We start from the raw sequence: 14570 nt of genomic DNA, 5'->3' as shown, positions 1-14570 counted from the left end.
AACAGCTACATTGGGAAAAAAAATAAATTTTTAAATGAATCTAAACACAGACCTTAACACCCTTCACAAAAATTAACTCAAAGTGAATCATAGACCTAAATGTAGAACACAAAACTATAGAAATCCCAGAAGGTGGGGCACCTGGATGGCTCAGTGGTTGAGTGTCTGCCTTTGGCTCAGGATGTGATCCCAGGGTCCTGGGTTTGAGTCCCACATCAGGCTCCCCGCAGGGAGTCTGTTTCTGCCTTTGCCTATGTCTCTGCCTCTCTCTGTGTCTCTCATGAATAAATAAATAAAACATTTTTTTAAAAATCCCAGAGGATAAGGAGATAAGAGAAAACCTAAATGACCTTTGGTATGGCCATGACTTTTCACATACAGCAAAGGCAGACTCATGCAAGAAACACATAATAAGGGATCCCTGGGTGGCGCAGCAGTTTGGCGCCTGCCTTTGGCCCAGGGTGCGATCCTGGAGACCCGGGATCGAATCCCACGTCGGGCTCCCGGTGCATGGAGCCTGCTTCTCCCTCTGCCTGTGTCTCTGCCTTTCTCTCTCTCTCTCTTTGTGACTATCATAAAAAAAAAAAAAAAAAAAAAGAAACACATAATAAGCTGGACTTCATTAAAATTAAAGGGAAAAAAAACCACAACCCCTGCACTGTAAAAAGCAGTACCAACAGAATGAGAAGTCAAGCCACAGATGAGGAGAAAATATCTGCAAAATATTCTGATAAAGAACTTTTATCTAAAATATGCAAATAGTGATTAAACTCAGGGATAAAAAAATAACTCCAATAAAAAAATGGGTCAAAGACCTTAAGAGACATTTCACCAAACAAGATATTTAGGTGGTGAACACATATTTGAAGATTCTCCACATATTTCAGCAGGAAAATGCAAATTAGAATGAGATGCTGCTCCATGCCTATTAGACTGGCTAAAATCTGGAATACTAACACCAAATGTTGACTAAGATATGGAGCAACAGGAACTCTTATTCATTGCTAATGGGAATGTATTGTATAGCCACTTTAGAGAACAGTTTGGAGGTTTCTTATAATACTGAATATACTTTTTCCATGCAATCCAAATATCACACTCATTAATATTTGCCCAAAGGTCTTGAAACTTATCTCCTGCACACTATAATTCATAGTATTTTAATTCATAATTGCAAAAACCTTGGATGCAAATAAGCTATTCTTCAATAAGTAAATGAATAAAAAAACTGGAGCAGCCCAGGTGGCTCCGCAGTTTAGCGCTGTCTTCAGCCCAGAGTGTGATCCTGGATACCCGGGATTGAGTCCCATGTTGGGCTCCCTGCATGGAGCCTGCTTCTCCCTCTGCCTGTGTCTCTGCCTCTCTCTCTCTCTCTTTCTGTCTCTCTCATGAATAAATAAATAAAATCTTAAAAAAAAAAAAACTGTGGTACATCCAGACAATGGAATATTATTCAGTGCTAAAAAGAAATGAGCTATCAAGCCATGAAAAGAAATGGAAGAATTTTAAATGCATGTTAGTAAGTGAAAAAAGCCTATCTGAAAGGTTATGTACTGTGTGATTGCAATTATATGGCATTCTGCAAAAGGCAAAAGTAGGGAAACAGTAAAAAGATCAGTGGCTGTCAGTGGTTTGGGGAGGGAAGAATAAATAAGCGGAGCACAGAGGAATTTTAGGTCAGTAAAAATACTTCGTATGATACTATAATGATGGATATATATACATATCATTATATATATTTTTCCAAACCCCAAGAATGTACAACACCAAGAGTGAATCCTAAGGTAAACTATGGACTCTGGACGATTATGATGATTATGATGTTCCTTGGTTGTAACAAGTGTACCACCATTGGGAATGTTGATAATATGAGAAGCTATGAATGTGTGGGGGTATATGGGAAATCTGTACTTTTTTCTTGATTTTACTGCAAACCTAAAACCACTCTAAAAAATCACTTAAAAAGAGAAAATTCAAAATACAAGGTAGCATAATTATTCAGGTAATGATTTCATAGGAAAAGTATTCACTCAGGATCAGAAAACATACATCCTGGCTATGGCTAAGTAAAGTATTAAACCTCCTTGCGTATCAGTTTTTTGATATGGAAAAATTACTAATCTTTAATATTTGGAGAATGAGGAAGAGAAAATACAGTAACATGGTCAAGAAGTTGCATGTTTTTGCCAGGTTCCCTGGGGAACAGCTAAAGGTGAGGCAGGTACATATGGGGCAACAATGCAGGATCATATTTTATTGCACTGGCCACTGACTCACTTTGAGAACAGAAACACACAGCTGGTAGTTTGGCATCAGTCTGACATACGAACTATCTCCAGACAGAAGCTCTGTGGGAACAGTCTTTGGAAGGAAAGAAAAGGGGACTGGTCTGCTGGCTGCCATTTTATGATGGGATTAAATTATTTGAGCCTTTGACAGCCAATGACACTGAGAGAACCAGGGACAATGTATAAGGTGTGTTTGTAATAGTGGGAATCCAGGGTATGCTTGGGAAGATGGATGGGAGTCACATAAGCAGATTAGAGGGCAAATCCTGTGCTACGTACTTGGGGAAGAGCCTTTTTCCGGGTTTCATCTGGTAAGTCTGTGAAGGATATACTCTTAAAAAAAGATTAGCAAATTATGCACATTTGTTTTCTCTTTGGGACAACTCTCTTCTGAAAAGAATATCTATGCTCTGTCCTGAATGGCAGACAAGTAAAAGAGACAACATATTTAACAATTTCTTTCATAAATTTTCTTGAATGTCCTGGTAAATGTTTTCTCTCATTTAGAACTGACTGAAGATTCTAAGTGTATTGTGTTTTACTGAGAATGTTCTACATCATTTAGTAGAGGCTAAATTTTATTTTCTGTCACTCATTCAATCATGTCTCAAGATAGCACTTCTTTTTATTCTATTTTCATCTCTTTCTCTTCTTTGTGTGTGTGTGTGTGTGTGTGTGTGTGTGTGTGTGTGTGATCTCATTCTTGTTTTTGTTGTTAATGCTCTGATGGTCTTATAAAGAATGATAAAATAGGGTTGCATTAGTCCATTGATTAAATCTTTATATTTTCCTTGGCCTGAGATGTGAGCTATTTTCTGTGTATAATTACCATTAGAGCCATTTAAAGTTATTGACTTTAAAAGATGGAAAAGAGAACGTTTACTTTAATTTAAATGAGCTAGCTTTGATATTTACTTGTTTGTTGATTATGTCAGTCATTTTTTGTAGTTTGTTAAAACAAGGAATTATTAAGAGATAGTTTACTAAATGACAGTGAAATTGGCGTAGATATCACACCTTAGCTATGATAATCAGGTGCTAAAATTATTAAAATGTAATATCAATATTTGATCTAAAATGGAATCCAGTGGGACATTTTACCTAAAACCTAAATTGTGTAGAGTCAGAATTTATACACACTTTTCTACTTCATATCTAACTCATTTTAATCCAATCTATTTTGCATTTTCTAGATATCAGTAAAATTAGACCGTCAATTAAAATTTCATGGTCTACAGTATTATCTTTAGACAGAACTGGAAGCAATACTCCAGTTAATAATCTAACTATAAAAATAGCAGTATTGCTCTAGTTTCAGCAATAAGAAGTTATAATTGCCCAATGCCCTAATTTCTTTTAGTTTAAGAAATTTAGCTATTGGTAACCTGCATCCTCAAACTTTGTGATGGACTATCGTTGATACCAAATAAACAAAAAAGGAGCCTTCATTACTTCTGATTCATGTGGGATCTAGGTATACAGATTTGTTTTCTGTATGTAGGTTAACCAAAGATTGGATATATAGATTCACTGAAGTCATAAGTAAATGAGAATGCTAATCTCTTTTATATTTAGGAGATTTATAATAAACAGGTTATCACATGCCACCCAGGTAGCAAGGATAAAAACATTCCACATTAGTCTTTCTGTAATTCCTCAGAATGACATAAAATTTGACATGTTTCAGGTAAAAGAGTCCTATGAGTTCATTTGATTTGTAATCCATCTTCCGGGTATTTCATTCACAGTAACACATCAGGTAAAGGCAAAGGATCTGAAATCAGGCAAATGGGTAGACTATTACTTTTGTTTCCTGTTTATGCCATGAACATTCTCGATAGGAAGACTGAAATGGATGTTCAATTACTTCACATAGTGTTCCTTCAATTTATCAGCTAACCTTAAAATGCTTACATATGTTGGTGGCTGCTATCCACGTTTTGTTTTCTAATACCACCATAAAATCTACCAATGTCACCTGTCAGAACAGCTTGTACTTCTGAATTTCTACCTTTTTTATGCCCAGAATGCAATTAGAGGAATAATATAGTATATCACAAATGCCAACTATTAATTTTTCAAATGTTGTGTGGTCATGATACATCTACACATGTAAATGTCTTCAAATTCTAATTTTTACAGAACATTTTAAATGCAAATGCCTCAATTTGTGATTTAATCACCTAAATAGAGTACTAATCTTTGGTAATTTGGGGGAATTTTTTTTTATTTGATAGTGAAAACAGCTGAAATATTCTAATTAAGTGAACATTTGAGAATAGAGACTTGGGAGAAAGGGTGTTTATTACTTAACTATGAATCGATTATATTGGAAGTGCTAAGGAGGAAATATACATTCAGTGTAAGTTGAGTTTCAGAACCCAGTGACACCAAACCCAACACAGTCCAGGGACAGATAACCATGTTAGTTAAAACCTCAAAATGTACCACCAAATCCAATCAGACAAAAGAGTTTTAAGGTATCAGGCATGAGTAGGAACCAAAATGAGAATCAAAAATCCAAGTCTGAATCATGGAGGAGAGCAAAGGCCAAAGACTAGTAGTATCACTGAAGAGTAAGCATGAGAATAACAGCTGGCATTTAATTAATTCAATTATCATAGCAACCCTATTTCCCTTCCCAAAATAAAAATGAGAACATTGTGGCTCAGGAAGAGCAACTTGACAAGTACACAGACAGGAGGTTGCATGAATTCAGCGGAGGGTCTTGGGCAGCGAAACTTACTGCTGGGAACAGTCTTCCTGGCATTCGGCTCCTTTCAACAAGCCTGGCATGTACCTCTCGGGTCTCTTTGTTCAAAATGAAGTGTGACAAAAGTTCATGGAGTTACAGAAGTGCCTATATTCCTTGGCAGAATGAGAAACTGGTTCATTAAAAACCTACCTATTGACTGCTAAGTAGCAGTCAGGCATAGTGCTAAGCTAAGCATTTTAAATAGTTTATATCATTCACTCCTCATTACTCTTTGACACAGGCAATATCAGTATCCACATGGTTCCAATGAGAAGCTGAGGACTTGGAAAGTTGAGTAACTTGGCCCAGTGGTTACAAATATTTAATGTTAGGGCTAAGAGTCAGTAGCAGGCAAAGCAGTTTGACCTGAAACTCCTTGTGTGATAATAACTCTGCTAAATAATACCCTCTTGCATAGGATGGTATAGAAAGGAAGAAAAATAATTCTTAGTATTGCCATTGTTATCGCCTCATGTTTGTGGTCAGACTCTCACATAGTAGGGAATATCAGACTTGCCTTTAAGATTTCACAAAAGTTGAGAACCCTGAGAAAATGTGCATGTGGACTCTCTGACAGTGAGAGTAAGAATCTTCAATATTAAAGATTATTCTGTACAAAGATATATACATATATAAAATAAGTAAACCGCTCAAATTTGTGTTCTTAGTAACTATCCTATTTGTAAACTATGCTTTGGAAACTTGAAGTGAAGGAGCACTTGCTCAAATAGTTGCTTCCTGGTCCATAGAGAATGACAGGTTGCAATCTTGGCCCTATACTACCTAGTGAGTAATGTGAGTGAAATAGTGCTTTTTTCCTTGTCTCAGTTTCCCCATCAGGAAAGTTGGGCATTTTAACAATAGTGAGCTTAAAGGTTTGACTTAAGTATTCAGTGAGTTGACATTTATTATACAATTAGTAGAGAGCCTGCGTAGAGTTGACTTGTAACAATAACCTCCTTGGACTTTGATCACCGAATTTAATCATAGAAAAGTGTGTTCTTGGGACACCTGGGTGGCTCGGTGGTTGGGCGCCTGCCTTCGGTTCAGGTCTGATCCCAGAATGCGGGATCGAGTCCCTCATTGGGCTTCCTGCGGGGAGCCGCCTTCTCCCTCTGCCTGTGTCTCTGCTTCTCTCTCTCTCAGTCTGTGTCTCATGAATAAATAAATAAATCTTTTCAAAAAAGAAAAGTGTGTTCTTGGTAATTAACACCCTATTTCTCATCTTTCTATTATATAATATTGTGCTTGAATTCGGTAGATATTAGTAAGTATTTGCTGAGAAAGTTTAGAAGGAAGAAAGTCTTAGCATTGCTCCATTTCCATTTATATATTTAAATTGCTATTATTTTTTGTCCCTTTATCTGTTTCACCCAACACCCCCCTGCCCTCCCACCACATGCTTCCCCTCTGGTGACCACCAGTTTGTTCTCTGTATTTAAGACTCTTTTTTTGTTTGTCTCTTTCTTTGTCTGTTTTGTTTCTTGCATTCCACATATGAGTGAAATCATATGGTATTTGTCTTTCTCTGTGTAGGTCACTTAGTATTATACCCTATAGGTCCACTCCTGTTGTTGCAAATGGCAATATCTTTTTTTTTTCCGCTAAGTAATATTCCTTTGCATATGTACCACATCTTCTTGATCCATTCTTCCAGGGATGGACAGTTGGGTTGCTTCCCTACCTTGGCTATAGGAAGTAATGCTACAGTAAACATAAGGGTACATATATCTTTTTGCATTTGTGTTTTTGTTTTCTTTGGGTAAATACCTAGTGGTAGCATTACTGGATCATATGGTAATTCTATTTTTTGAGAATTGATTGATTTTTTGAGGGATTCCATACTGTTTTCCACAGTGGCTGCACCAGTTTGCATTCTCATCAATACTGTACAAGGGTTCCTTTTTCTCCACATCCTCACCAACACTTGTCATTTCTTGCCTTTTTTATTTCAGCCATTCTGAGTGTGAGGTAATATCTCATTGTGGTTTTGATTTTCATTTCCCTAATGATTAGTAATGTTATTATGTTATTATGTTTCTGTTGGCTGTTTGTATGTCCTTTTTGGAAAAATCTATTCATGTCCTGTCCACTTTTAAATAGGATTATTTGGAGTTTTTGGGTATGATTTATATAAGTTCTTATATATGTTGGATATTAACCACTTATTGGATTATTTCCTTTACAAGTATCTTCTCACATTCAGCAGGTTGACTTGTCATTTTGTTGATGGTTTCCTTTGCTGTGCAAAAGCTTTTTATTTTGGTATGGTCAGTAGGCTAATTTTACTTTTGTTTCCTTTGCCAGAGGATACAAAGGGAAAAAAATGTTTCTATGGCTGATGTCATAGAAATTATTGCATATATTTTCTTCTAGGAGTTTTATAGCTTCAAGTCTCACATTTAGGTGTTTAATCCATTTTGAGTTTATTTTTGTATACAGTGTAAGAAAGTGGTCAAGTTTCATTCTTTTTCATGTAGCTGTCCAGTTTTCCCAGCACCATTTGTTGAAGAGACTGTCTTTTCCTCACTGCATATTCTTGCTTCCTTTGTCAAGGACTAATTGACTATATAATCAAGGGTTTATTCCTGGGCTTTCTATTCTGTTTGTAAATTGCTATTGAATTTTTAGAAGACGTACTACTTTAAATGATGCTCACATATTTTCATTTAGGCTTTTATTGTCTATTAGCATTGTAACCTCTGCACTAAGTCCTAATATAAATATAAATATATATGGTATGTAATCCATTACTTTATTGCCTATGGTTCCCTCTCTATAGCTATATTCTCTTAGCTAATTATTCACAAAAATCTTTATTTTTATCACTAGGATGTTTTCTCAATTTTTTTGATAGTCAAGCTTATCTATACTTGTGGCTGTGTTTTGTTTTAAATACCAAAGAAGCTTATATGAAATCAAGATAAAATATTTTAATATATTTTATTAATATGTCCTTTCTATTACTCCAGATACCATTTTAAACTACCTTTTAGAATATTCCAAAAGAAGAATTTAAAAAGTCAGTCTTTATATTTATCTATGAATATTACCAAAATGATGAGTTAAAATGTTCCAGCTAATTTTTATAGGTGCATTCTTCCTTCCCTGAAAATGTCAACTGTTTAGCACAGTTTAATTTTAGTTATTTGGTCTTTCTTTCTTTCTTTCTTTCTTTCTTTCTTTCTTTCTTTCTTTCTTTTTTTCTTTCTTTCTTTCTTTCTTCTTTCTTTTAATTACTTCTGCTAAGCCATATTTTAGTACATGACAGAACTGGGAATTCTCAGGGCTTTTTTCTTTACTATTTTTCATTTAATTATTCTACATAAAATTAGGTCTATGATTATGTGGTTTCATTCCATCTATGTTATCATAGATTAAGTTTTCTTACTATATTTTGCCATCTCTTATTAATTAAAAAAATTAAATGATAAGTTGAAATATTCATACTCTTTATCATGTTATGTTTCTATTAATAGTTAAATTTCTGGTTTTCTATATCCTAAGTTGCTATGGAGAGTTATTTTTTATAATCTGTTTTTAATAAGTGATAAATCAGTTTGGTTACTGATTTGGTTATTTTCATAAAGTACTTAAATCTAACCTTTTTTATTTTTTATATATTTTTGCATATTGGTCTTATGAGAACAGTGTGGATTCTTGCTTAGAGATAAAGATAAGCTTACAGACTAAAGTTTAACTTATAATTAACTGATCGATGCTTCACAAACCTTATTGTGCATGCCAATCACTGGATATCTTGTTAAAATGCAAAGTTTGATACAGTAGGTTTGGAATGAGACCACATTTTGAGAAGTAAACACAGATGACTATTCTAAGGGCATCTAATGATGATTCAACAGGAACTTCTTAAACATCATAATTAACATGAAGAATTAATCTACTGCAAGTAACTATGGATGTTCTGGAAAGAGGATGAGTGCTGGAGATAATCAGAAACAACTTTCAATTTATTCTCTAATATTTACTAGCTATTTACTCTTGGACAGATTATAATTTTTCTCGGTCTGCTTTCTCAGTATTTCAGTCTTAGGCACTTGAGAAGTAACGGTTGACTGATTAAGATTTCAACAGAAATAATAAATTTCAATGATGACAATTTCAATTCAATTTAACAAACATTACTGAACATATACCATGAGCTTAAAAAAGGTAGTAATAAACCACTCTTTACATGAATTGTTCTTTTCTGAAAGCTAAGTGAAAAATTGTATGACATATAAACATTGGCATTGCCAGCTGGGAAATTTGTCTGATGGCCTCTAGATACCAGCAGATAAATATTTTATATCATTTAAATGGTTTTATTGGCCAAAATTTAACATTTCTATGTTGCTGAAAATTCCTGGGTTTTCCTTAATTCTAGAGATAAGTGATGCACCCAATTGCTTCTCACATTGATCTCTTCTAATTAAATCAGTTTCAGAATTATGTTTGGCCTGGAGTTTGCTGCGTATTAGAATAGCTTTACTATTACAGTGTCATTGATGGTATGATTCAACTGTTAATGTAAATCGAGATCAAGAAATCTAGACATTTCAGAAAATAAATGCGATATCAAGTGTCTGCTGCTGGGGAGTACTCCAAGATAATGACTTAAACAAAAATCTGATTATATGCCATGGAACATTCTAAACCCAAATGTGGCCCCAGCTACTCACTTGATGAGAGAATGTGGAACACATCACTAATAATAAACCCAACATCAGGAGCTGGCTTCAGACAAATTGTAGTTGGCTGATATTCCCTAGGTTTCAAATTGGGTAATTAATTATATTAGCTACATTTTGTGTGATACACATATTAGGCACAATGATATGTTTGCAATGAAACAAATACTGTTTGGTATTGTTAATGGATATGACATGCATGGCAGTTGTTATTATGTCTTTCTTTCTTTTAAAATTACTGTTGTGACAAATTAGTTTTCATCACTTATTTTTGCACAACACAACCCTGACTACCTACTAGTATTTTAAAAGCATGTTTTTAAAAAGTTGCTAATTATATTTATAAGACATAAAATTTGGCACGTGCTTTAAGTTTTCCTTTTTTTTTTTTGTCTCTTTATTAAAACATTTGATGGTGATTTTGTCAAGAAGCCAATCTTGGGGTTTCCCTGATTACAATAGTGGTCTAGTATTTGCTTTTGATTATTTCTGAGTTTCAGAGAAAACTTAAGAATCATTTTATGGAAAAAAAAAGAATCATTTTATGAAAGATTAGAACTTCTTATGCAGCCATCCCTTTATTATGTGCTGTGTTTACATATATTGTAGGACTGTTTAATTAAGTCTGATTCATGAAGGCTTCATTCTTTCTATACTCTAACTCTATTTTTTATGGGATACGCCACATAACTGGATAAGCCTGGGCCCTTTGGCTATGAAACCATGTAGATGGTTCCTTCAATTCACTAGCTCTGGCAAATACTGTTATTGAGAACCCTGTTGTTTGGTGGTTGAAAGTGCTAACTAAATAAGAGCAGTTTATAAAGCTACAACTAAACAATGTAAAAACTAGCCTGCATTTCTCTAATGCCAAGTTCAATTTTCACTAGAGAGTTGACTTTTCAAAATGCATAGTGAGGAGTTGCATTTATTATTAACCAAGCAAATGGGCACTGTAGCATCAAGCATCCATTTTATTTTTAATGGGCATAAAAATCAACAATGATAATTCAAGTAATAGTATGATAATGATCAGTACTGTGTCAGAATAAAAGCAAATATCGTTTGTTCTACTATGAGGATTCAGAGATTGCTCACAATCAAGAATAGAATAAAAGGAAAGGAATATGCTCATGGTTTTAGTAATGTTTTAAAATGAAAATATAAAATGAAAATAAATGGTTAAGGCTTAGTTTTGAAAGCCTTACTATTGTTAATTATTTTATTTTCCTTTTAGAGTGTTTCTCTCAGAGGATGGCAGCCTCAAGATATATAACGTTACTAGGTCAGATGCCGGATCATATACTTGCATAGCTACAAATCAGTTTGGCGTTGCAAAGAACACTGGCAGCCTAGTCGTAAAAGGTATTTTATTATCTTCATTTGTGCTTGATGAACATTAGAGATATGTATGCATATCACAACATCTATCATAGTGTCAAGCCTGTACCATATTGTATATGTGAAATATTTGATTTCACAATTTATTTAAGAGTTGTGTTCCCATATTCATTAATAGTATGTTTACTTTGCCAGTGGGATACCATGGCAGATGTGAATACTTTGGCAGTTGAAATGCTGTCAGTGGGTAATTAAACAGAATTAAAACTGGCACCTAAAACATTTGAATTTTCACAAATGCCTTAGTGTTGGAAGCTTATGGACATTTTGATAAAGTCAGTTGATAATATTTTTCTTTGTTAAATTTCCTTCAGAGACTCTCATTTTGTATGAAATTTTTACCTGGGTATAAGGTTGCCAAGAACATAACCAGTTCATTTATTTATATAACCCTAGGTGCATAGCTAGTGAAATGCAGGCCCTCTTGAATACAGTCTAATGAGTAGTTTGTTTCAAAGAGAAAAAAAAAATATGTGTCCGTATAAGTCATTATTATATTCCCAACATAATAAACCTATAAGCTCACATAATTTGTGATGATAAAGCTGCATACTCTATTCTTCAGACTTTCAAGCTTCTATCAATCCAAATGTACCTCCATATATCACCAAGGGACATAATTAGTATTCAAGTTCTACTCCTCATCTTTGCTACTTTACTTTGTTGAATCTCAGCTCATAAAACTAGTATGTTTACTGGAAGCCATGTTACTTTTATCATTTCATTGCCTCCTGGATGATTAAAATGACTGTCTTGAGAAGGTGGTTTGAGCAGCTAATTAAGCTCAAATAATTAAATTCAGCAATTGGTGCTTTATCATCATTTCTATTAAAAATAAATATATTAAATAAAAAGTAGTTAGTGACTACACTTCAACTATCCTTTAAAATGTCTCAAGGAAAAAAAAATACCTACCTTTATCCCCGGAAGATATTTCTGCCAACATTGTCTTAAGCATATTACATTATGCCTGCTGACAATTGTCTGAAACACTCAGGGGAAATGTGATTGATGTAACTTGTGTCAAAATCTAACCAGTGTGACACATTTTGAAAAACTTTACTTCCTTGAGATTGTATTGTCATCAGATTTTTAAGACAGAGATGGACTTAATATTTCAAGGAATGTGCTATGTAGCCATATCTAATGATAGGATATCTCTCCAGCAAATGTTTTGTACTATCCATATACTGAAAAGCTTAAATGCTTTTTTAAAAAAAATAATATGTCCATTTAGGAGGAAAAAGATTTCTTACCTCATTTCAAATTAAGAAGGTGTGGGTGGTATGCACTCATTTTAAAATATGAAGAAGTTTAAAACATGGTGGAGGACAGTATCACAGTTAATTTTTTCAAGAATGGAGAAATCCAGAGAGAATTAAAACATAAAATGTAAAGGGTAGAAAGTATCACTAGTAGAAATGTAGTTTCCCAATGAAAGTTCCTATGAAATGCTGGTGATCCATGAGATGGACCAATGGTTTTACAGCTAAAATACGGTGATGGGAACCTTTCATCCTAGAGATTGGATTTGGGGGGAGGAAGTTATTGATATATTGGATTCAGCGAATAGTTTCTCTTTCTCAAATGTCTCAAACATATGGCATCATGATGCTGTCCTTTAGCAAACAATGGGTGAAAAGTAAAAGGAGACTCAAATGAATATGAGTAACTCTGGAGCAGCTGGACTGTGCTTAATTCTCAAGGTAGCAGTTGGATATTTCAGATAAGTAACATAGCTATGTTTTTTGTAGATAGGTTCCCAGTTCTTAGGATAGAAACAAGTTTATCCGTAATTTGAGATAGTCCATAAAACACACCATAATCCCCAGGTACTCAACTCTTTCTACAAGGGAGAAAATGACGAAATAAGATTGCTCAGTTTGAAAGAAGATAAAACAAGGCAAAACACAAAAACCCAACGTAGTTTTGTTTATTTCTAGTGTTCTTTGCTGGGGCTATTGGAACAAAATTATCCCAATCTGTACTCTTGGTCACCTTAATCTTTTCCACTCTTCCTTCCTTGGTAGGATTTTTCATTTTCTTACATACTGTATAATTCAGTTATTTGTAACATCTATGGTTTTGTCTCCAGCTTGCCCTTCTTCTAGAAAGAAGCATAAAGAAGGCAGGAATGTCACAAATCCTATAACAGTCCTGGGAACTGTATATGTTCGATAATTAATTATTGATTAAATGAAACTATTTTATTCTACCTCCTTAGTTCTTAGCAAATTTCTGTTCTGACTTTTTTGCTCTAAAATATAAAGGTTTTTTTTTATTTCTCAGGGGGAAGCTTAGGATACTTTGTAATAAAGAGGATCAAAGGAAAATAATGAACTTCTAAAATGCTTTCACTTTCCCTATTTTAGGGTTTGTAGTTATGTATTTCTAATACATAGAGAACTCCTTATTCTGCAAGGGGGAAACAAATGTGAAGCTACATGAAAATCCTACAGACTTCATGGAGAGAACTCACTGTTCCAGTATTTTCAGCACAGAGAAGAGAATCATTTACATATGCAAAAAGGGCATATATCAATATGCATGAATATCAAGTAATTCTCACTCATTTATATCTAATAATGAGAAGGAAATTGTGTTCATTATTTTTGATCTTCATGAAATACCCACATTCCATTTTAAGGGGGATTTATTTGCTTCTTGTCATTGACAAGAACCACATATAAAGAAACACATACACACATAGTAACACAAAACACATACATTTAAAAATAACTACATAAACACAAAATGTATAAAGTACAAATAAAAGTATCTTTAGAAACTTCACTTTTTATTAATCTGTATTGTATGATTTTTATTAAACTATGAAAATACTATGTAAATACAGGTCTAAGATAAGTCTGTCATTAGCATATCCTTTTAACTGGACTTCTAATTCTCTTTCAAGTAGTTACGTTAAAGGTATTACTGACAAAGAATTATTATTTTACAACCCACAAGTTTATAGGTTTAATTTGAAGCTTTAATCTGAGAAAGAATTACAATAATATGCATTGATTCAACCATTTTCCTGACTCTTAAGAGTGTAGTCATCTGGTTGTTTAAGATGATCTAATGTGTGTGTGTGTGTGTGTAATTTCTTGTCTATAATGTTCATCTGATTGTCACTACAGAGTCAAATATAATTTTGTTTCTCACACCAAAATCAGCATATGGTGACCTTACTGGTAATAGGGTGGTAAGGAGCAAATGAGAAATTTCAGTAACACTGATAAAATAAACCTCTCTTTGAATTTACTGATGAACCTCAGTCATGCAAGAAATGTTGTTGTTAGATAACATGTAAAAAGATAATAGTTACAAGAGTAAGATATTTTCCAGCTTAGTTTTTAGCTGATATGGCTTATCTGTGTTAAGGGGATTCTGAAGTTATCTGCACTGTATGTCAGAGATTTCTATTTCACTCAT

The 14570-nt window shown here is 33.9% G+C and overlaps 1 protein-coding gene across 1 annotated transcript in view; it reads left to right on the top strand.

The window, feature by feature from the left end:
• CNTN6 (contactin 6) overlaps window positions 1-14570 on the top strand; it is a 271711-nt gene that overhangs the window by 212295 nt on the left and 44846 nt on the right. The window contains exon 12 of the mRNA XM_072785346.1: window positions 10972-11099. Within this exon, the coding sequence (XP_072641447.1) occupies window positions 10972-11099 (128 nt within the window). The remainder of the gene's footprint in view (window positions 1-10971; window positions 11100-14570) is intronic.

This window comes from Canis lupus, chromosome 19 (genome assembly GCF_048164855.1).
Source record: "Canis lupus baileyi chromosome 19, mCanLup2.hap1, whole genome shotgun sequence".
Lineage (NCBI taxonomy): Eukaryota > Metazoa > Chordata > Mammalia > Carnivora > Canidae > Canis > Canis lupus.
The sequence above is the reverse complement of the archived record's forward strand: the minus strand, read 5'-3'. Positions and strand labels throughout refer to the sequence as shown.